General features: G+C 37.1%; 1 protein-coding gene across 5 annotated transcripts in view; it reads left to right on the plus strand.

Moving 5' to 3' along the window:
* PIKFYVE (phosphoinositide kinase, FYVE-type zinc finger containing) overlaps nucleotides 1-24899 on the plus strand; it is a 73564-nt gene that overhangs the window by 30201 nt on the left and 18464 nt on the right. For all 5 annotated transcript variants that reach the window (XM_081052325.1, XM_081052324.1, XM_081052327.1 and 2 more), the window contains 16 exons: nucleotides 1198-1257; nucleotides 2904-3033; nucleotides 3458-3638; nucleotides 4330-4404; nucleotides 7076-7183; nucleotides 10320-10460; nucleotides 11115-11241; nucleotides 11493-12649; nucleotides 14647-14747; nucleotides 15937-16008; nucleotides 16678-16849; nucleotides 18795-18973; nucleotides 20554-20667; nucleotides 21066-21174; nucleotides 21279-21433; nucleotides 23045-23135. In XM_081052325.1, the coding sequence (XP_080908451.1) occupies nucleotides 1198-1257; nucleotides 2904-3033; nucleotides 3458-3638; nucleotides 4330-4404; nucleotides 7076-7183; nucleotides 10320-10460; nucleotides 11115-11241; nucleotides 11493-12649; nucleotides 14647-14747; nucleotides 15937-16008; nucleotides 16678-16849; nucleotides 18795-18973; nucleotides 20554-20667; nucleotides 21066-21174; nucleotides 21279-21433; nucleotides 23045-23135 (2972 nt within the window). The remainder of the gene's footprint in view (nucleotides 1-1197; nucleotides 1258-2903; nucleotides 3034-3457; nucleotides 3639-4329; nucleotides 4405-7075; nucleotides 7184-10319; nucleotides 10461-11114; nucleotides 11242-11492; nucleotides 12650-14646; nucleotides 14748-15936; nucleotides 16009-16677; nucleotides 16850-18794; nucleotides 18974-20553; nucleotides 20668-21065; nucleotides 21175-21278; nucleotides 21434-23044; nucleotides 23136-24899) is intronic.

The following is a 24899-nucleotide window of genomic DNA, read 5'->3' on the forward strand; positions in this document are numbered from 1 at the left end:
TTTTGGCAAGTTAACAATTATTGAATCTAGATGGGGAGTATTTCTGTATTTGAAAGTTTTTCATAATAAAGTGGGGAAATTCATCATTTCTGAAATATATATGAATATACATATATAAATATATATACATATATATATGCTTTAGTATGAAATGTAAACATTTAAAGCCAATACCTTACTTGAATGAACAGGGGTTAGCATTATTTACTTTTGTGAGGGAGGCGTAGAAATAAAGTGTTAACATCTATTTTTACTTGTCTGTACACTTGATTTTATTGTATTTGGCATAGAACACTTGAATTTTCTAAGTAAAATATTTTATCTGCTTTCTTGTTTGAAAGATGAGCATATTGTCTTATAAACATTGACTTTTGAAGCCCATTTGTTTATAAATGAAATCTGCTTGGAAAGAATTTTGTGAAAAACCTATACCTTAGAGGTCTTAAAATGCATTGTGGTTTAATTTGCATGGTAGAAAGAACCCCACTTGAGCTATGCTTGGTCACAGACCTAGAGAAAAGTTCATGGGGAAGTAAAGAATAAGTTTCACTTGTAAGAAAACTAATATTCTAAAAGTTCTAAAAGAGCACATTCTGAGTATGTTTGGCAGTTATCGCAACCAACCATTGGGCAGTGTTTGGTTAGAATTTTTGAAAAACTAAAACTCTTATTAGAAAACTAAAAAAATCCTTTATTCCCTGCCAATGTTACTTTTATGTTAATTTGTTTTTGGCTTATATCCTGAAATTAAAAAACACCGTATATTGTTTTGTGAGGTGGCTTCTCTATCTGTGAATTACCTCGTGTAGAGACAAAGTCATTGTTTATTAAATAACACAGTAATACATGAGAAGAACTATATAATTTTTTACGTTTGTCATGCACATGACTGAAGACCTCAATTTCCATAAAACGGGTTAAGTTTTAATAAGGGAAAAAAATCTGTTAAAGATAATCTAACATTACTGTTCTTGTTCTATATTATTAGTTCAAGTCTATTAAGTTTAGTATGTAGCGTGTGAAACAAGTTTAAAGATACATTTTAGCCTGAAGCTTTCTTGAATTGGCCAGGCAGTGATGGGTGTAGTGTGAGTAATACTTTGCATGTGGGTGTGTTCTCTTTATAATTGTGCTGGCTTGTTATAGTCATAAGTCTCTTCTTTCCTTCCTCCTCTCTCCTCTTTCCCTGGTGTGCAGAGTATTTGATTTCTGACAATGGAGGACAACAGCTCTCAATAAGTGATGCCTTCATCAAAGGTAATTTTATCAAAAGCTGTACATGTGATGGTGTCTCTTGTTCATGAGGATATACTTAGGCCTAGCACATTGATTGGTGCAGAGTAAGTACTGAAAATGTATTTGATTATTTTAGTATATCATGGGAACACAGTTTTTAATATATGTAGTAATTTTGAGACTGTTAAGAATCAAGAATATAAACTTGGACTTAGTTTGAGAGAAGAAGGTCTCTGATCTGAAAAGTAATTGTTTAAAAGCTTTTAAATAGAACTTGAATTTTATTCTTTTAAAGGCATTACTATTTTATGCTTTCCTACAGCATGATAGCATGAATATAATGTTAAGCTTTGATACACGTATCATCAATGATTGTCAAACTTGTCAAAAAGCCCACAGGCAGCTCTCACCTAGATGAGGATGCTGCTTGCCCTGTGAAGTTGGGAAGAGAAGTAGGAAGCAGGGATAAAGAACTAACTGCTGATAATTTCTTGGGGCCAAAAGGACGGATAGAAGAGTACAAGCCTTTTCTTACACCTTCTCTACTTAGCTTACTGTGGAGTAAAGACATGCTTAACTTAATTGGTCCATAACACTCCACAGCTTAGGCCTTAGGTAATGGGAGGGTTTCAAATAAAAGAGAGAAAGTAGGGCAAGCTGGGACAAGGGAGGCCACTTGCAGCTGATGTCATAACTTAGCAGTGTTTCTGAATTCACGTCTTGGCATTGGGTTCAACTAGAAGTTTATAGACAGCCGTTTACATAATTGAAACGTGCTGTCCTTCTATCTCACTTGTCTTGGACACATGCTTTAATGTATAGTCTGCTGGACTATTTGGTTAAAACATTTTTTTTTGGTTTGGTTTGCTTTAAAGGGGAAGGATTAGAGAATTTTTATAAGCATTTCCCACCTCTTACCATTCATTCAGTCACATTTTCAACAGTTCCTTAGCAAATTTTTTTGTAAAGCATTTAGTATTACCTATTAATTTTTCATCTAAGTCCGTTTTTATTCTTTTAAAAAATTTAATGGTTGTACAAAATTTTACATAAATTGTTATTTTTCGTGGTTTAATATTTCTTTATAGTTAATTTTTGGGTCTGTCTTGTAAAAGTTTTGCTAAAGAAAAAGTCTTTGGTCCAAAGCTCTAAAAAGAAACACAATTTAGAATTGTCTGAAGAGACTTTCCACACAGTCTTGTACTGGTTCAGATGGATCAGAACTGAACTTTTCTCTTTAAACTTTAGCACCCACACAATCACATGTTGTTTTGTCAGCATCCAGATTTCCGTTGAATGCAGTTTTCAGTTTGTGATTTTAGAGGGAAAATTAACCCCCTCTTAATGTCCCCAAATAAATTAAAGGACTGTAAAAATCATATTTTATTTGCTTTTCAGAAGCTATATTTATATTTGCTGGCTTGAGAGTCCTAGTTGCTTATGTAAATTTGCTTCTCATAGTTCTGTCTCTGATTGTGGCTGTTGGAAATATTGATGCTCCAATGCACACTTAATTCTTTTATTTATGTATTTATATATGTCCCTGCCTTTTCATACCAACAATTTGAATTGGCCAACTTAAAAAAATAAATCGACAACTTCTAAATCTGTGAGTTGATGGTATTATACATTACACTGAAGTATTTCTTCTTTTACACTTTGCTTAGAATCTTTGTTTAATCGTCGAGTCGAGGAAAAATCCAAAGAGCTGCCTTTCACACCTTTGGGCTGGCATCATAACAACCTGGAGCTGCTGAGGGAGGAAAATGGAGAGAAACAGGCCATGGAGAGGTTACTGTAAGGCAGTGAGCTTTTTGATTGGAATTTTCCATTTTTATAATCTTCAGTGACTTGATAGGCATGTGCATAGTTCTTTTCCTTATAAAGTCAAAATACTAAGATTACTTAGGAAATAAAGCCTGTTCTGATGAAAGTTTTTGTAAAACAAAAGTCCTAACCTGTGCTTATCTGTCACCACTGTAATTTATGTGTTAAAATTTTTATCACATTAAAGGGGTTCTCTTAATTGGAGATATTTACGATGTCATTTATGAGCAAATCTTTAAGTTCTAGATATAATGCAAGAATAAAATTGACCAAGATCTTATGTGTGAGCCTAATTCCTGGGCTTATTTCTTTGTAGACTACTTATTGCATCTTCAGAATTATTGCCTCTGGCAGTATTGACTATACAAACTTCTCTTTTGTAACACTTTTATAGTTCAGCTAATCATAACCACATGATGGCACTACTCCAACAGTTGCTCCATAATGATTCATTGTCACCATCTTGGAGGGACATCGTTGTATCACTAGTCTGCCAGGTTGTTCAGACAGTCCGCCCCGATGTCAAGAACCGTGATGATGACATGGATATCCGTCAGTTTGTCCACATCAAAAAAGTGAGCTCTGCTAATGCTTTCCTCATGCTGGGAACTGCTGAGATGGGCCTGATAGTAACTTGTCTCGTAATGGTAATCTAAAAAGTCGTTACTGTGTGGGGTGCTAGGTGAGGAGGGGAAGGTTTTTCGGTCTGCTCAGTTTGTTAGCTCGGCCCTTACGGATCATGGAAGCCACTCAGGAAGCGAGAGGTAAATGGCAGGGGTGAGTTGGGCATGGAATGAGTTGGGAACCCAAGCAAATATAAATATAGTTTCTAACTTTCTTGCTTCCTCTTCTTGACTTGCCAATTATGAGAAGGCATGTTTTTAGATTACTGTCGTTGTTCTGAGGAAAAGCAGTGAGTAATTGCTTTATGTAGATAGTAATGGAGTACTTACTATATGTATTTATTTATGTCTTTTTACCAATGACACTTAATAGTGGTTTCAGTTGCCAGATGGCACCGATTTATTAAAATGAGTATTTTAGAGTACCAGATAGTACATCAGAGGGGGAGGTGTGAAAATAGACAATTGTGCTAGATGCCATTAATTACTGGTTGAAAGGAAGAACTGTATCCTGAAACTTTTTGGTCTGATTTTCGATTACATATTTGATAAAATAAAAAATGGAAATAAATAATAGTATCCATCAGACTGGAGTCTAAGAATGTATCATTTAATTTTATTGTTTTCTTAATTGTTTCATTAGATCCCAGGTGGAAAAAAGTTTGATTCTGTGGTTGTCAATGGATTTGTTTGTACCAAGAATATTGCACATAAAAAGGTAATGTGATTGTCTTCAACAGTGAAGTCCAGCAAACTATGACTGCTGTAGTACCCTCATCATGGAAGGAAAGGAGAGTGGGCATTGAGGAGTAACTTAGCAGTGTCTGCCACAGGGGCAAAATTTTGGAGGTTCAGGGAAGGTCTCCCAGAGCTGAAATTGGGATTTGGATAATGGAATTCATCAGACAAAAGAAGGAAGGGGGAAAGAGGGTGAGGCTTCTAGACCAACACAATGATAGGATACTAGTATCATTTCTCTCCTGACCCTGCCACATCTCAGAGAGGCAAGGTTTCCATAACAGACTGGAGTCTCTCTGCAGGACTAGCATTTTAAGCTCTGTTCTCTCTTCTAGGACTGAGCTGCAGAAATGTCACTGGCATTCTGTTCTTTCTCACCTTCTATCTCTACCTTCAGGCTGGAGGCCTCTTTCTAGCACTTGCACAAAGGAGTGGTGTGAAGTAACTTGGTGTATTAAGGAAACTCAGTGATCCTAAGAGGCAAGATAGGAAAGGAGATGAGGCTGGAGGAGGCAGGCAAGGGCTTTGAATCCCATTAGGGATCTTGAACTTTATTCTGAAGGCCACTGATTCTCAAAGTCTAGTGTACATGAGCTTCAGGGCAGACTTTGTTAAAAAGGTAGATTCCTAAGCCCAGCCCTTAGAAATTTCCAGTCAAATTTAGGGAAGTGGGAGAGTGGGGTGTAAGTGAAGTGTGGGGTTGCTTTTAAAGTAGGCACTCGAAGTATTTCCAGTATCATTCGTTGGTCCTCACATTCTGAGCATCCATCAAACTATAGGAGTGTTCTCAATCCTTGCTGTGCTTCAGAATCACTAAGGAAACTTACTGAAAATATAGATACCCTGACCCCATCTCTGGGAATACTGATTTGATTACAGTGAGAGCTCAGGCAGATTTCTAGTCTGAGGGACTAGATGGATGAACGACCTGTTTTCATTCTTTTCTAAACGGAGACTAATGATTTATTTTTTATGAGGCAGTAAGCCTTCTGAAAATTGTTAATGGCAGTAGATAAAAAAAAGTATGCCTGGACTTGACATTATTTCATAGCAATAATCCAAAGTCGGTATTTCTACATAGAGTCTTACTAAAACAGCGCATTCATTACCCATTAAAGTAGTACTATAAGCCAAATGAAATGATCTTCATTGAACAGAGAGGTAAATATGTGGTGCTTTTCTCTGGAATTGAAAATTGTGTGTGGGTGTGGTAGAAACATAGGTATGAATGATTGTCTTTCTGCACTGACCATATTTAGAGATAGTCTTTAGTCTGTAGTTACCAAAAGAGCCTGACTGTAGTTCCCTAGCTGGTGAATCACTGTTTTCAGGAGTATTTGTCAGTCTGGAGTCCTTAAGCTTGGTCAGTCTGAAATCGCCACTGCAGCCTTCAGGCCAGTCTGCCTATGTCTTTAGTTGCATGATTAGGGTATATTGTTTGGATCTCTCCTTCTGGAGAGGCTTTTTAAACTTCTTGTTACCCAATTGGCTTACCAATATATGAGTGCTTGGAAATAATTTCTATTAGAAATATATTCAAGAGGCATTTTCATTCTTTTCTCCCTCCTGTATACTTCTTGAATTTTTGAAAGGTTAAATTATACTTTCTAGATTGCTGATCTCTGACAGTTTGTGAAATGCCCTGTCTTTTTAAAAAAATCTTTATTAAATTTATTGGAGTGATATTAATTAGTAAAATTATGCAGGTTTCAAGTAGTGTACAATTCTGTATTACATCATCTATATATATTGCATTGTGTGTTTACCACCCAGAGTCAGTTCTCGTTCCGTCACCTTATATTTTGACCTCCTTTACCCTCTTCTGTAATACCAGTCCCTCCTCCCCTTACCCTCTGGTAACCAGTTAACTGTTGTTTGAGGCTGTTAGTTTTTGTTTATTTGTTTGTCTTGTTCCTTTGTTGTTTTCAGTTTTATATCCCACATATGAGTGAAGTCATAGGTTGTCAATGTTTTCTGTCTGACTTATTTCACTTAGCATGATAATCTCAAGATGCATCCATCTTGTCACAAATGGCAGTATTTCATCTTTTCTTATGGCTGAGTAGTATTCCATTGTGTATATATACCACATCTTCTATATCCAATCATCTGTCGAATACATTTTGGTTGTTTCCATGTCTTGGCCACTTTGAATAATGCTCCAATGAGCATAGGGGTACACGTATCTTTACAGATAAATGTTTTTAGATTTTTTTGGTAGATACCTAGAACAGGTATTGCTGGGTTGTATTAAGAACTCTATTCTTAATTTTTTGAGGAAACTCCATGCTGTTTTTCCATGAAATAGCCTGAGTTTAAGCCCTGTTGCCCTCTACTCTGGACTTGTTATCTATTATTGCAGCATTAGAAATGAAAAGAAAAAATAGTTAAGATTTTAGAGGAGTAGATTAAAGTAGCATTAGTGAAACAAAGCAGGTTATTGAAGAATTTTGCATTGCCCTGAACTAAATTATTTGCTTCGAAAAAAATAGAATATCACAAAAGAACGAAATGAGAGTATTTTAAAATGAATATAATGAGATAATCTATTTAACAGGAATTATGAACAGTATGGATGTAAAGGTATGCTTATAGGAGGTCTACAAAGCAGAAACTTGAAAAGCTTTAACAAACTGTTCATTTTTTTGTAGATGAATTCTTGTATTAAAAATCCCAAGATTCTTCTATTGAAGTGTTCCATTGAGTATCTCTACAGAGAAGAGACTAAATTTACTTGCATTGATCCTATTGTGCTGCAGGTAGGAACTTACTGAAGCAATAATCTGGGGTGTTTGTATGCTGTGCTGCTTGCAAAATCTTACAATTCATTCCAGCTGATGAAATTTGACAGGCAAAGAAACTTGTTTGCTCTTGTTTCACTTTCAACATTTATTATAAAAGACATTTTTTATGTCTTACACTTTAGCAGTTTACCAAAACCTCTGTCATTCTTCAGAGTTTCAAAGTGTTAAAGGGACCATATGACTTTTGGGGACTATATGGAAGAAAAAGCGAAAATCCAGTTCCTGGTTGCCCTTCACATTTGGGTCATTGATTTACTTTAAGGATTTCTCTTACCTTATCAGGTTCTCCCTGGTAATATCTGGTTTTAATACAGTCTTTTCTATTCATACACATGCTTCTAGAACATCAGTTAGTTTACACGCAACTGGTAAATGGGAATAATTTCAGAGGGAAGTTGTGGTTTCCATGTGGTTTTTCTTAAGTAAGAGGGCCCAGAATAGCTACAGTAGGATTATAACCCTCAGCTGGAAAGAAAAACAGCCTCAGCTCAGTGGCTATGCAGGCACGGACACTTTTGGCTCTATTTTAGGAAATTAAAAGTGAGCTCCTGCTCAAAGGGCCCTCTCCCCAGAGATGTACTCCAGCCTTGGACGGCTGTTAATGGCTCTGCTGCTCAGAGCTCCACTTGCAGTTGTACTGTTGCAGTTGCTTTTGCACATTTTAAATTTCTCTTGAGGCAGTTCCAGCTATGCTGAGCTGCCCGCTTGGGCTGTCTTGGTTCTCTCTCTGGGTGCCAATTATTGTTTTTGTTAGTGCTCTGGATATGAAGTTGCATAGTTTTAAAAAGTTTTCTGCCCCAACCCCTTTTCTCCCATAAATGCTATTAATTTTAATTTGTGGTTGTTAAAAATGGGAGGCTTTCAGGAATGTGTATATTGTATTATAGCAGAAACACTTATATTCGGTTCCAGAAACATTTAGGGAAAACATTACTTGAAAATCCATAGGTGATAGGCCCAGTTTTTCCAAGAGCGGTAGAAGCAATCTCTTTTGTACTGAATTCAGACACCAACAGGAACCTGAGTTGTGGTGAAAGGCACCGGGGTGTATGAAACTGCTCTGTTGCTTAATGAACTCTGTTACCTGGGGCTAGTTCCTCTTTGGAATTCAGCTACGTACTGTGTTTCCCCGAAAATAAGACCGGGTCTTATATTAATTTTTGCTCCAAAAGACGCATTAGCGCTTACGTTCAGGGGATGTCATCCTGAAAAATCATGCTAGGGCTTATTTTCCTGTTAGGTCGTATTTTCAGGAAAACATGGTATCAGTATAAGTGAGAGGTTTCGAGCTCTGATTTACTGTTGACTATTCAGTGGAGGGCTGAAATAAGGATTGGGGTGAAACACAATTATCATTTGTCGATCTAAGATCCTTGATGCTAAGTTTTCTTATTTCCCCAAAGATGTCACAAGAAGACTTTTGTAGGATTAGATCACAACTACGTTGATCATAAGCTACATCTTCGTTTCAGAGATGTAAAAATGTGAAAAATTGTATGTCTCGAAATTGGTGAACTAGTTCATTGAAATCTACAGATATTTATTTACAAAAAAGGTGTACTTAAATTTATCCACTTTATTTTACTCCATTGTTGTAGTCAGGTTAACAGACTAAAGTCTTTTCATGTTAGAGAAGTATGCTCTGGGCAGTATGTACTTAAGAAATGTGCCTTTATTCATAAACCTAGAGTGTCTTGTTCATCAGTGCTTTAAAACATAGTTTATAATATCTTTAATTTCTATCTTACTAAAGCTTTTATTTTGAATTGATAGACAATATCAGCTAAATTTTTTCTGACCTCTCCCTCCCCTTCCTTTTTTTTGGTCCACTCAGTGTGGAATAACCGAAAAATCCAAGAAGCTAAAAGGTAGATCGAAAAAGGAGGATCAGAAACCAAGGGCAAGGAGATAATTAGCCTGAAGCTTTACTGTCTTCATCAGGCCGGCCTTGCTAGGTGTGTTGGTCTGCCACTGCTTTATTCCATGCTCATGGCCTACTTCTAATTCTCCTTCTGTGTGGAGCCTGGCTCAGGCCTCTTTCTTTAACGTGGTGCTTCACGTACAGTCGGGATAGTTGACTGGAGCTGCCATTCCTGTACCAGATGCAAAAAGTTTTATTCCAGTTTTATAGTGTTGGAATTGCACAGTCATTTTAAATGCCATTAAATTGCAATTTTGTAAGCAGAGTAGGAAGTTAACACATTTCAGGAAAGAAAAATTCTGTTTTTGTTAAGTATGGGAGAATGTTACAATGTACAATTTTTATCAGTGTAACCGAGAAAGGTGAGAAGAAGTATACTCCGTAGCAGGGCAGGTTCATTGTAGGGAATGGGCTTGTCCCTGGCTGGTGGCATTGATCATGAATACAGTCTTGCTCAGAAAACACTGTGGGCATATGGGGCAGAAGTTACAAACATGCTTACATGTCTAGTTGTCGCCTGTCTGAGTTGAGAAATTATATGAAACAATTAATGAATTTTAACTGTGGTTGTTATTTGTAGTATTCATTGGCTTTGAAAATAAGCCTTTGTCATGAAATTGTATTAAGCATTGTGTTTTAATTTTTAACTATAGCTGTTCTAGGTAGAATATGATCTGTTGGGAGATTGAAATTAGGAAGTAGCTGGACTAGCCTGTTAGAGAGTTATTTATGCAGATACCCAAAAGAAAAGATATTCTGGTGTGCTTCAGAGTGTAAAAAGTGGAATCCTTAACTACATCAAAAACACTTAGAAATTGCTTTCATTTTGGGGGTTTTGAGTTAGGTGTTTGTTTGCTTTTTTTTAACCTCTGAGAGCTAGCTAATTGGATTCTGGCTTTTATATTACATATTATTAAGAATTAAAAAGCCATTAAAGTAAAATTAGTGAGTTGGAGAATGGAATTTCTCCTGAAATTCGTTCCAGCATAATCAACAGTTTGGAGACATGAATAATATTCTTGATTGTGTTTGTAATAACTTACTTACAGGCTTATTTATGGACAAAGAAAACTTAGCTGACATTGATATTAATAGGCAAACTATCCTGATATTTAAATGTCTGGATCTTGACTTGTACCACATATAATATTTCTGATTTATCTTATTTAGGAAAGGGAATTCTTGAAGAATTATGTTCAGCGAATAGTGGATGTTCGACCCACGTTGGTTCTAGTAGAGAAAACAGTATCTCGGATTGCCCAGGACATGTTATTGGAGCATGGCATAACTTTGGTCATTAATGTAAAATCAGTGAGTTTTCTTATTTTTCTATTTTTATATCATTTAAAAGAAAAATCACATCTTTTAAGTTTATATGCATGTGTGGTAGGTATGCAGGGATCATTGATTATGTATTTCTTTGCTGAGCCACATATATTGAAAGTAGGACAGGAAGCATGGCAGCTATTTCACTATTTAAAACTGGAGAACCTCAGGCTGGAAGAAAATGTGATTAATTATATAACTCTCATTATAGGTGTCGGCAAGACCAAAGATGTAATAGACGTTAGTTAATAAGTATATTTATTGATCCCTGATTTTGTATGGGGAATTGTACAAGCAGAAAATGCTCTCGCCCTTGAAAAGTTACGCCCTTCAGAATAACTGAATTCCAACCGAAGATGTGCCTCCCCTGCCCCTAGAGTAACCTGTACCAGTGTATGGTGCTTAAATGCCTTTTGATGACGTTATTAATGAGTGTGGTTTATTTTAGAGGCACGTTTTGATTACTAAGCCATTATGTACGTGTGGACTAATCTAGAATTTAAAGTCATATAATTATCAAAATCAAGGAAATTCATTGTGAAGGATAGTTTTAATTTTTCCTATTACCTTTCCAGATTAAATTTACTATGGATCCTATTCTTCTCTAATTTCGTAATATAATGTTTTTCTTTGTTCTAGCAAGTTTTAGAACGAATCAGTCGAATGACCCAAGGTGATTTAGTCATGTCGATGGACCAGCTGCTTACAAAACCCCACCTGGGCACCTGCCACAAATTTTATATGCAGATGTTTCAGTTGCCTAATGGTGAGTGATCTTTAGCATCGATTCACCCTAGATCGGGGGCCTGAGGATATTGGTCACCCATCAGTACTTAGGAGGTGGTATCTACCGTGTTCACTTAATAGGAGGTATCTACGAACGTATTAGCAGGGGTTACATGAGGATAGGCAACAGTGATCTTTTCTCTTACAGATGGTAAGATAGTGAATTCATTCTGTCTGGCCTTCTGGACTGGGTTGCCACCTATTCTTAACTTTCTGTTTGTTTATTTGTAGAACAAACCAAAACACTGATGTTTTTTGAGGGCTGTCCCCAGCACCTGGGCTGCACCATCAAGCTTAGAGGAGGCTCCGATTATGAGCTGGCTCGAGTTAAAGAGATCCTAGTATTTATGATCTGTGTAGCTTATCATTCTCAACTAGAAATCTCATTCCTCATGGATGAATTTGCTATGCCTCCTACTTTAACGCAAAACCCGTCCTTCCATTCTCTGATCGAGGGACAAGAGGGTGAAGAGGCTGCACTGGAGCCGTTCAGTGGGAGTCCCCTCCCTCGGGAGCCTGGCTTCCCTCTGGAGTTTCTGCCCTCTGATGATGCCAGTTTGCTAGAGTCAAGGCTTGTGTTTGAGAAGGGTGACCAGGAAAATAAAGCCGTTTCACAGGATGTGGCCTCTGTGAGGCATCCGGAGTTTGCCACAGCAGCTTGCCCCGCAGGTATCCCCTACGCTCTCTTTCCATCAGTCCCGGAATCGTTGTTACCGCTTCATGTGGATGACCAGCAGGACGCCCTCGGCACTGAGCCGTCAGAGACTTTGCAGCAAACAGATGAGCTCCAGGACCCCCAAAGCCAGATGAAAGCCTTCAGAGACCCTCTCCAGGATGACACCGGACTCTATGTTACGGAGGAAGTTACCTCCTCTGAAGATAATCGAAAGACTTACTCTTTGGCCTTTAAGCAGGAATTAAAAGACGTCATCCTCTGTATCTCCCCAGTGATCACATTTCGGGAGCCCTTCCTTTTAACTGAAAAGGGGATGAAATGCTCCACCCGCGATTATTTTGTAGAGCAGGTTTACTGGTCTCCTCTCCTCAATAAAGAGTTCAAAGAAATGGAGAGCAGGCGGAAGAAACAGCTGCTCAGGGATCTCTCTGGCCTTCAGGGCATGAATGGAAGTGTTCAGGCCAGGTCCATTCAAGTCTTGCCCTCCCACGAGCTCGTGAGCACTAGAATTGCCGCGCATCTGGGTGATAGCCAGAGCTTGGGGAGGATGCTGGCCGATTATCGGGCCAGAGGAGGAAGAATTCAGAAAAACTCAGACCCTTTTACTTATTCGAAGGATGCGTCAGGTACTTCAAGTGGCAAATCAGGAAGCAAAACTGAGGGTGATGAAGAGAGAGGCTTGATTCCGAGCGATGCGGTGTGGTCAACAAAGGTGAGCGAGCCCACTTTGGGTGCTTGTGTAAATTGAGAATGTGTTGACAACTCCATTATTGGCAGGGTAAAAAAAAAAAAAAAAAAAAATCAAATATGACAGAACTGCATGCAGATTTATTAAATATTTCTTTTATGCTTTCTTTGTGTCTTAGGTCTATCTGCTTATGTGTTGTTTTAAAATGTGTGAAGTCGGAATATAATGTAACTGGGTTATGAGAGTTTCCAGCTGAGCTCACAGTAAAGTAGGAAGAGCTGTGAGGGAGGGGTATAAGGAGCTGCTTAAAATTTCTGGCAGGATGACTTGGGTGGGATGTAGAGTGTCTTTGATTCTTTTACTGGTAGTGAGGGGGAGAATGGGAGATGGAAGCTTATAGGAAACGGAGGTGTTTTTAAAAAGACGTTTTATTTAGTTTAACATAAAACACTTTACATTGTTATTTAACTGACAGTGCCCTTTTTCTTTACTTTTTAAACAGAAATTGAGGGCAGGTTAAGGAAGATTTATTCATGGACATATTATTGATCATGGTGGTAATAAAATTAACGAACAAATTCATCTCTAGATGAGGAAATGCAGTTTAATAAAACAAATAAAAATAAATGCAGTTTAATAAAACAAATAAAAAATTGTCCAGTTTCGCTGGTAGTCGGGAAAGTGCTAAATAATAATGGTAAACCATGTTTTATTTGTGAGATTGGCAAAAAGGAAAAGTGATAAGAACCATGGTTAATGAAGTACGGGAAAATACCTATAATAAATTTTATATAAATTTATGTTTATACACATTTACATAAATATATAAAAAGTAATAGGGAGGTAGGTCTCTACTAGTTTACGTGAGCATGTATGTACCTTTAATTTAGGATTCCTATCTTTTATAACCGATCCTGCAGGAAGAAGTAAGCATTTTGTATAAGGCTGTTTACAATTTATAGGAATATATGTAGAAGGATGTTTAAAGCATTATTTCTAATTGCTTGCTGTAAAACGGACGAGTTGGATCTTATTTAGTGACCCAGATAGAGCCCCATGATATATTTTCAAGTTTTAAAACAGCAAGTTGTGTTTTAATATATGTAGCATCATCCCAGTTTTATAAAAACAATCACCTGTTTATACTTATGTGGGTGTTTCTGTTTGTAGTATGTGTATGAGCTAGCAACAAGAATGCATGGTTTTAAATGAGAAACAAAAACTCATAGACACAGACAATAATTTAGTGGTTACCAGAGGGTAAGGGGCTTGGGGGCTGGAAGATGAAGGTAAGGGGGATCAAATATATGGTGATGGAAGGAGAACTGACTCTGGGTGGTGAATACACAATGGGATTTATAGATGTTGTAATACAGAATTGTACACCTGAAATCCATGTAATTTTACTAACAGTTGTCATCCCAATTAAAAAAAAAAAAAAGAATGCATGGTTTTTAACCAGTCAAATCTGTCAATTTGGGAGGTTGGGTGGCATCAACAGGAGAGAGGCTTCATGTACTTCATGAACTCTTTCATATACCTCTGTACTATGTGAATTTCAACAGAGCGCAGGTATTAACCTTTGTAATGATCAAAAACAGGTATAAAGTACAAATAAATACCTTAGAATTTAGATTTCTGGGTATCTCAAGTTGATGTTATATCTAGCTATTAGTTCAGACTGTTTCAAATGGATGGTTTCATATTTAATTAGCTATTTACTTCCAGAATAATTTAATATAGTTTTGAAAAATAAAGAGCATTTATGAAAACAAGCCTATGTAGACATCTGTTTGTATTTTTATAACTTTGACTTAAATTTTTTTGTATTGTTTCGTTACAAAAACTAACTGCTCTTTTTCCTTCCATTTAGTTTCTTACAGTTTTAAGTCTTCACTAGAACTACCCGTCAGTGATGATGGGTGGTTTTAAACATCAAGTGGGATGTGTTGGATTTGGGAAGTGTGCAGAGGGCCCGGGGGTAACGCCTTCCGGGTGCTCACCCGTTTCTTCTCTTGCAGGTGGACTGCCTGAGCCCCGCTAACCACCAGCGACTATGCGTGCTCTTCAGCAGCTCCTCGGCCCAGTCCAGCAACGCGCCCAGTGCCTGTGTCAGCCCTTGGTGGGGTCCTGTCCCTGCGCTCTATTGCACGTTGCTTAAGAACAGAATGCCAGCAGCTGATAGAAATGCTTAGGATCTGTTTTCCGGTCCATGGCACACTGTTGGCCACGTGTGAATTGATAGAACTGTTAAACTTGGGAGTTAAGCACGAAATTTCTCTTTGTTCATGGGTAGAAGTAAATGAGATTACCTTAAAGTAAGAGTGAAAATGTGAGTCTGGAAGAGAAATTTGTAGTTATAAAAGCGAGAAAGTTGATACATAAAAGCTGGTTTTTAGCATTTTGATAACGTACAGTGTAGGCGGGTTTTCCTTTAGGCATCATTTTCATAAAAGCAGTCAGTCTTTTGCCTTAAGTTTTATCCTAAAACTTAATTCTAAGTATTGATAGAAATGCATTTTATAATGTTATAAATTATTTGTTTCAAATGATAGTCACAAAAACCGAGTTATTATGTAGTTTACCTTTAGTTTTAAAAGTATTATGGAACATAACTGCTTGTTTTTGGAGCACTGTTTCCACGACAAAATGTGTTTTATATTTTAATTTTGGGCACCAGAAACACTTATTTCTGCAAGTGAGATCAGGGATTCTTCTAGTATCCGTATAGTTCTAGCAGGCTGACAGGGTTGGGGGAGCCCATAGGAATTTTCTCTGGGAGTTTATGGACTCCTTGGGTCAAGGCATGAATAAGATGTGGGAGTCAGCAGGGGTGTAGGCAAGCTATCGTGTTTGTGGGCATTGCTGTGTGTACCTATAAGGTGAAGAACTGGCTCTCCTGGAAGCAGATGAGCTACACTTCACCATGCTCAGGAGTGGCGTGGCCTAGAGAGCAGGAGAGACAGGAGTCCCATGTTATGGTGACAGGGCTTAAAGCTTTGTAAAGAGACTGTTATTTCTTCCTAACTCAAATCACTTTTACTGCTTTAATAGTATAGTTTATGCATCCTGATTAAATAGTTTCATGAGACACAAATGGACTGGGAGTGGATAAGAGGCAGTAGTGTGGCTAGTCCAAACCTGTTTTTATTGATAAGGTAAAACCTATAATGATAAAATAATATTACCTGCGTTAATATGATACTATATTATAAGCACATCAACAGATAATCAGTTTGTAAGCTCATGAAATGTCTTTGCTGTGTGGTCCTAATTACGATAAGTTACTAAAAAATGATCTCTTCTTTTAGGATTGTAACAATGGAATTTTATGGAAAGAATGATCTTACATTAGGAATATTTTTAGAGAGGTACTGTTTCAGGTAAGAACAAATTTTCTCTTTATGTTCCACTTAACGCTTTTTCGATGCCTAAAACATAAACATGAATTAGAGTATTGTTGTCTGTCCTTCGCTTTCATACCACATGTTAAGAGTGTCCCATGCAAAGAAGTAGTAGTCTGCTTCATATTCAACCTGGGGTGTCGTACCCAGTTCATTCCTCAAATCTTTGCCCACCGAATTATCCTGCCAACCCTAAAACTTTTTTCTTTTAGGATGTTTGTTTTTACAGTGATTCAAATGAGAGGCAACAGAAGCCCAGGGTCTCGGTTTAAGTTTTAAGGCTATCACCTGCCACTTATATTTCAAAGACCAAGTAACTTGATCTTTACCAATCCCCTTTGTAGAGAATAACAAGCCCCAGAAATGCCAGGAGTTTTAATAGGTACAATGAGGTGATATTTTTAAAATGCTCAGCAAATTGAAGGCACTTAACAAGTGGGAACTGTCACCATACTGTAGTTGAAGACAGGATGTTGGACAGGGGGCCCCAAACAGTACTTGTCAGTGGTACTTGGAACAGACTCTCCACCCATTGTCCTTACTCCAGAGAGGATGCCGCACTTCCTTGGCAGTGACTCTGATTAGCCAGCATTCATTACATATCTGTCCTAGCTTTATGGTTAATGTGGGGACTCTCTTCTTGTAAAGGTCTTCCTATCAGTGTCCCAGCATGTTCTGTGATACCCCCATGGTGCATCACGTTCGGCGCTTTGTCCATGGCCAAGGCTGCGTGCAGATAATCCTGAAGGAGTTGGATTCTCCGGTACCTGGATATCAACATACAATCCTCACTTATTCCTGGTGCAGGATCTGCAAACAGGTAAATGTACCCTGTGGCTATAGTATTTCATATGATATCATGCATTTCTTTTTTCATATAGTTCTTTTTTGTGTGGGGGTGAGGCTGGTCTCTTATTTTGGATGTGTTGTCATTGTGCTCTTATTTATTTTACCTTCTGGTGTTGTATGTTCCATTTAATGTTTGTTTCTTGAAGATTCTATTTTAGAATTTGTCAGATATCTTGTCTAGTCCTGACAGTTCTCAATTGTGTTTGTGTATTCATTCAGCAAACACTTACTTAGCACCATCTGTGTGCCAGGTACTGTGCTAGGCCTTAGAAATGAAAAAAGAACAGGCTATGGCTCCTGTCCTCTAGGGGACAGACAGACTTACAACACAATAATTACAGTATGGTAGGATGTTTGTATATGTTTGAGCCTATATCTACGTTGCTATCTTAAGAGGTATAGATGAGGCCATGTTTAAATTGATCTCTACTGGTGTTTCATGTACATTCTCGAGAAAAGGACCATGTGTTTTATTTCTTCTGTGTGCTTTTCTTTTATAACTCCAGAGGAAATATTTGGTGCCAGTACTATGTTTTTAATATATACTTTTTATCCAAATTGTTTGCAGTGAGCATGTGCCAAATTTAACTTTATTGGCATCTTTATTGGCTTATTGTGGAGTGTGCTTTTGGAAGGCACATATGGGAATTACAGGTAAAATTATAGTGTGGCCTGTTTCGATATTAGTGGTTGAGGAGGGCAAAATCAAAGTTAGCTCTTTCTGCAGTAGCAAACGTACAGCCATGAAATCATTTCTTGTAATTATCAGTCTTGCTTTTTATACTTGTTCTCATTGGCCTTTAGTTTCTGTTAGACAGCTGGTAATATTTTGTTGTAGAATATATGAACTTTTGTGCATTGACCAGTGAACTAAATGAATACTTAAATTTGATCTTTATAACTTTCATACTTTGATATAGGCACTTTATTTTAAAACATAAGTTTCCGCCTTTGGGATTACGTTAGGAAGGAAAAGGTAAGCAGTGTGTGTTATACCAAAATGAAAAACTTCTATGTGTCAAAAAAAGTTATAATTAATACATTAATATATTTAATATTAAATTTATGTAAGCCACAATAATAGAAAAATGGGCAAAAGGCACAACAAAGCAATTTAATACAGATCGCCATTAGATTTGTGCAAATAAATTTTACTTAGTGGTAGTCAAAGAAGTATGTAAATAAAACACTAGTGAAGTGCATTTTTTTCCTTTGAAATCTTTGATCTTTTACAGTTTGAAATCACATTTTAAAGATTCATAATTCCTGAGATTGGTGAGAAAGTGGAGGAAGTGTTATTCTGATACTGTTGGAGATGGTGTAAACCAATACACCTGTTTTGGATGACAATGTGTCAAAGGCCATATAAATATTCATGCCCTTTGACCTACCAAGTCCCACTTTTATTAATTTATTCCAAGGAAATAATTGTGGTTATTTATAAGTATTCATATACAAGAAAGTTCATCAGAGCGTCATCAAAATAAACACTTGTAATGATTTAAATGCACATCAGTAGGAATTGGTTAAATATCTCCATATAATGGAATACTCTGTAGCCATTAAAAATCAAGTTGTACAAGAGTATTTCATGTGGGAACATATTTATAATCTATTGCTAATAAAAAATAAAAGGTTATGAAACTAATTACAGGAAAGAGTTTTTATATACAAATGTGCTTCCTTTACATACAGAAAGAAAGTCAATATGCTAGCATATTGATGTCGGTAGTGGGATTATTGGTGATAATGCTCTTCCCAGCCGTCCCTAACTCCACCCACTTTTAAACCTGTCTTTTGCCAGTTTTCTGCCATCAGAACGTATTAGATTTATATTAGAAAAGAAAATACATTATTTTTTTAAAAGAGAGATTTTTCAATATATGATTATATAAGTGATTTATGTTGAATTTCAGGTAACACCAGTTGTTGCCCTTTCCAATGAGTCCTGGTCCATGTCATTTGCAAAATACCTTGAACTTAGGTTTTATGGGCACCAGTACACTCGTAGAGCCAATGCTGAGCCATGTGGTCACTCCATCCACCATGATTACCACCAGTATTTCTCCTATAACCAGATGGTGGCATCTTTCAGGTAAGAAATCAGAGTGCTTGTACACAATCACATATTCCCTGGAAAGCTTTGTGACTTTTCCACTACTAGGTTGAATTAATTTGTGGTGTGAGTTGTTCCCCACACCCACCTTTGCAAATGCAAAGGGCCATACTCTTGTGTGAAGATCTTTCGTGTTATTTATTTAATCCTTCCCCTGGGAAATAGATATTATTATATACCCTCATATGGAGAGCTTATAGCTCACTTATAGAGCTAGCAAGTGATGAAGTCATAATACGAACTAGTAGACCTGCTGCTACAGGTGTTACTCTTAACCACTGTTTCTGTTTTTGCATCTGAGAATTTGTCAGAATTTTTGCTAAGACATTAACTAGGATAATCGAACATAAGGATAATCGGATATTCTGGATAGAGCTAAAATCACTAGTTCAGAGATGGGTAGTTACACTGCGGTATTAAATGATTTGAGAAAACCTTCAGGTTCTGCCTTCAAAATATATCCAGACTCTGAACACTCACTTCTCACCACCACTTCCACTCTGGGTTGAACCTGTTATCTTTCACTAGATTATTGCAGTAGCCTCAACCAGTTTCCCTTTGGCCTTGACCCCTGCAGCCCTGTTCTCCACACAGCGGTCAGAATGATCCTGTTAAAGGAAAATCAGGCCAGGCCACACCTTCTAATGGGCGTTTCACCCAGAGTCCATTTATGGGCCTATAAGCTCCTACGTGCTCTGCCTGCCCCCTCACTGGTGTCCTGGCTGGGCCTCAGTTAGGTCATGTAGGCTCCTCCCTGGGACCTTGCATTTACTTTTCCCTGTGTGAAACCCGCCCCCCCCTTACCTCAGACATCAGCCTGCTTTCCTTACTTCCTGTCTTTGTTCAGATTTCACCTGCCTTGACTCCCTATCACCTCATTCCCTGCTTCCTTCAGCTTTATTTTTCTCCTTAGCACTTACCATGTGATATAATACACATTATAAGCATTTATTTGTCTTGTTTGTTACCCAAATATTATTCCTGAATCCTGAGGGCAGGAATCTGGCCCTTGCTTAGTGCTGTATCCTCAGCACCTAAAACAGCACTTGACACAAAATCGGCCCTCAAGAGATATTTGTAATTGGACCTTATTTCCTTTTTGAAGCAAGAGCTTTTAACCATGACCCTAGGGCATAGGTGGGGTATAGCACTTACTAGACGACTTACACCTTCAGGTGGAGAGGAAAAAGAGACTCCTGGAGAATTCTCAGGAGCCAGGGAGGTAGTGAGCACCTGTCCCAGCTAATTGTAGGAAGGAGTCGCGCTCCTCAGTTGTAGAGGTTTGTGTCCTAGTCCTGTTTGTTTTTAAAACACAGGAGGGATAAATGGTGACATCACAGTGCAGTGAAAAAACAAAATTCTTCCAAAATTGGGGAGAATATTTATAATGGTTCAAAGTTGTGTTCAGCATTTTTATAATTGTTTTAAAATGCCATTTTATGGAAACTTTATTATTATTTCTTATGCCTCATAGGATTTAGTTGACCATCATGATTTACCTTTACTCAAAATATTAAAATATTTTTCACTTTTCTATCACGTGTATTTTCTTCTCTCAGTTATTCTCCCATTCGGCTCCTTGAAGTATGTGTTCCACTCCCCAAAGTATTCATTAAACGTCAGGTCCCATTAAAAGTGTCCCTTCTTCAGGATCTAAAGGACTTCTTTCAAAAGTAAGTTTTAATTTCTTTCATCATCTTTTTTGTTCAGTACTGCCTGTAATCTATAGCTGTTGTTGTAAATATCAGGTTTGTTCATGCAGCTTTCTTTGAAAATGTAAGTAACTGCATTTTTCTAATTGTGTGTTGTATATGCATTATGTAAAAGAAACAAAAATGTAGACAGTACATAATAGTATTAAAAAAGAAGACAAACCCTGTCGGACATAACAACTGTTAAAATTTTGATGTATATACTTTCAGGTCGTTTTTGTTCTGCAAAATGATATATGATTATTAATTATATAAAACATTATAGTTAAAGTTTTATTTGTGACATCTTTTTTCTATCTATATGAGATGAGAAAATTTGATTCTACTTTTCTAAAGTGTTTAATCTTTATACTGTTAAGAGTTTCACAGGTTTACCTTGCTATTGATGAAAGACTTGCATCTTTGAAAACTGATACATTTAGCAAAACAAGAGAGGAAAAAATGGAAGATATCTTTGCACAAAAAGAGGTAATTTACTTCTTTGACAGAAACCCAAAAGTTAACTGTTAACTCATTGGAAGTGTCTTTTGAGGTGTGTCTCAGGTGGCTGGAATTTTTTCTGTTTCTTGTAGATGGAAGAAGGGGAGTTCAAGAACTGGATTGAGAAGATGCAAGCAAGGCTAATGTCTTCCTCTGTAGATACCCCTCAGCAACTACAGTCAATCTTTGAGTCACTCATTGCCAAGAAACAGAGCCTCTGTGAAGTGCTACAAGCCTGGAATAACAGGTATGACTTTGCAGACTGGTGTTTCTTTAATAATTTGCTCTGCCATGATGTTTTTAATTTAAATGTCTTTATTAACTATGGACATTTCATTGTACTCTCAAGTTGTAGAAGATTTTATTTTCTGTCTCCACTACCACCCCCACATCGTTTCATCTTTTAAAATAAATGTGCTAATCTTTAGGTAATTTGTGAAGACTAAAACTAAAGATTAGAGTAGCCGCTAATGCTGTTTCAAATACTTAAAGTGTGTGTGCTCATTGAATCTAATATATGTGAATTATTGTGTCTTATACCTTTATTTAAATATTTATTTTGTGAAATATTTCCCTTTATGCTTATCTAAGTGTTCATTTAGATTATGATATCATTTATTTGTTGAGCACTTGGATTATGCTAAGCACTAAGTAAGGTACTAGACGAACATCTACTCTTTTTTTAAATTAAATTCATTGGGGTAACATTGGTTAAGAATAACATGACATAAATTTCAGATGTGCAATTCTGTATATTGTGCTGTGTGCTCACCACCCAAAGTCTAGTCTCCTTCTGTCACCATATGTATTTGACCCCCCATTTCCCTCTTAATGCCCGACCCCTCCCCTCTGGGAACCACCATACTGTTATTTGTGTTTATGTTTGTTTTGTTTGTTCGTGTTCGTTTGTTACTTTCTGTTTTATATCCCACATATGAGTGAAATCATACGGTTCTTGTCATTTTCCATCTGACTTATTTCACTTAGCACAACACTTTCAAGATCCATCCATATTGTCAACAAATATCAATATTTCATCCTTTATAATGGCTGAGTAGTATTCCATTGTATATTATATGTACCACATTTTTATCCAATCATCCATCAAGGGACACTGTTTTTTCCGTATCTTGGCTACAGTGAATAATGCTGCCATGAACATGGAAGTACGTATGTCTAATCCAAATAAATATTTTCAAATTTTGGGGTATTTACCCAGAAGAGGGATTGCTGTTAGCTCTATTCTTAATTTCTTGAAAAACCTCCATCCTGTTTTCCATAGTGGTTGTACCAATTTACAACCCCACCAGCAATGTATGAGGGTTTCTTTTCTCCACAGCTTCTCCAACACTTGTTATTTCTTGTCTTGTTGATAATAGCCATTCTAAGAAGTGAGAGGTGGTAAACATTCACTCTTTTATTGGGTCTTATGAGTCCGACAACGTGTGTACTATTTTCATTTTACAGAGGAGCAAACTACGGCCTTCCAAGACTTCAGAGAGTTGCTCAAGTTACCCAGCTGTTAATTGTCAGAGCTGGGCTTTGAGCCCAGGTGTACTGGTCCCTAAGGCCTTTGTTATGTTATGCTGTCTCTTATAATAACTTGCTATTTCTTTGTAAGTATAGTCATATCAGTAACGGCTCTTGATTAATTGATTAGAAATAAGACAAAAATTTAGTCTTTGTTATGTACAACTTTAAAATCTATTGCAATCAAAATGTTAGGAAAATCGAATTATCGTAGCTTCAAAGCTATAAGGAGAAAATTTGTAAATGTTATTTAGGATATTAGAAACAAAAACCATATTCTTTTTGTTTGTTTGTTTGTTTGTTTTCTTTTTTCCCCCTTTAACTGTAGGTTGCAGGACCTTTTCCAGCAGGAAAAGGGTAGAAAGCGGCCTTCAGTTCCTCCAAGTCCTGGAAGAATGAGACAAGGGGAAGAAAGCAAGGTAATAAGATGTAGTTTGGTCTTCAGGCCTTTACTGATATAAATATTATAATTAATTTCATTTATGACATTTAGAAATGGTAGTTTAATACATACTTTATTAATAATATTAAATAGGGTTTTTCGTTTTAAAGTTGTGAGGTTTCAAGGAGACATAACCTGGATTAATATTTTATCTTAGCCTAAAATAAAATATATTATAATTTATTTGTTGGAAACATTTATCAAAAGCTACTGTCTACTGGCATCACTGGGGTTAGCATCTCGGTGGCAGTAGGTGCTATAAAGGACAAAGTGTGGATGCTGTGAGTGTATAATATAGTTCTAATTTATTTTACTGTGTTCTTTGTCTCTGTGCGTAAGTGAGAAGCTTTTCTTAAGGGATCTGCGCTGGGTTAGTTCTACATACTGATTTAATTAGCCATTCCTGTTAGTTTTGTCTTGCTGCATAACTAATTACCACCGACTTGGTGGCCTAAAACACAAAGGTATTACCTTGCAGTGAGTCGGGTCTGACACAGTGGGCCTGGATTCTCTGCTCAGTCTCACAGCTGCAATGAAGGTTTCAGCCAGGGCTGTTATCTGAGGCTCAGGGTCCTCTTCCAGGCTCATCTAGGTTGTTGACATAACTCAGATCCTGGTGGTTATAAGACTGCGGACCCTGTTGTTGTTTGTAGTCAACCAGAAATGATTCTCAACTCAAAGAGGCTGCCTGCTTTCCTTGCCATGTGGCCCCTTCCATTTTCAAAGCCTACAACAATACATCAAATTCTGTTATGTTTCAGATCTCTATATTCTTTTGTGTCTGACGTCTAGACACAGATTTAAAGAACTTGTGATCAGGTCAGGCCTACCTGGATAATTCTCCCTACTTGAAGGTTACTGATTTGGGACCGTAAACACATCTCTTTTTGTACAAGTGTATAATATCTATAGAGGAATATTTTCATGGAATGATGGCTCCATGTACCTTAAATCTTTGTGTGACTTATATATAAATGAATTCTTCCTTTTTGTCTCATAAATAACTGTATAGGAATCACTTTTTCTAAAAGATTAGGTGATAGGAAGAAGAAGGATTACTGAAGATGATTTGTATAGTACTATTTGCCCAGTAGTCTAGGACTGTCAATGGCTAGCACAGATTGCTGGTGGCTTTTCTATTTGCCCACTGAAGAAACTGCAGAGCTAGTAGTGTAAGATCTTTAATTATATATAGACACAGAATTGAAACTACAAAATCATTCAACAGATGATTGTCTTTTTTGAAAGATTGAAAGTTGATTTGAAAATGTGTAGCACTGCCTTTATCTATTTTTTAATTAAAGTTTATTGGAGTGACAATTAGTAAAGTTACATAGATTTCACGTATACAATTCTGTAATACATCACCTGATTATCACACTGTGTGTTCACCAACCAGAGTCAGTTCTCTTTCCATCACCATATATTTGATGTAGCACTACCTTTATATTCATTGATTTGATAAGTAGTTCTTGAGTGCTTTTGGGTGCTGTTCTAGGTACGAGGCATACATTTGTGAACAAAGACCATAGTCACTGTCCCCAGTGAACATTTGCCTAATGAGGAGGAGATTGAAAATAAACAGATGAATCGATAACTATTTAAAAACCAATGGAAAAAAGGCTATGGAGAAAAAAATAAGGGAGATGGAGAGTATTGCCAAGGGAGTGGGTGATGGTGGCTTATTTTATATAGTGTGGCCAGGAAGGTCTCTCTGGTATGGTGAGTAAATCTAAGAATG

Source organism: Rhinolophus hipposideros (genome assembly GCF_964194185.1).
Source record: "Rhinolophus hipposideros genome assembly, chromosome: 6".
NCBI classification, from domain to species: Eukaryota; Metazoa; Chordata; class Mammalia; order Chiroptera; family Rhinolophidae; genus Rhinolophus; species Rhinolophus hipposideros.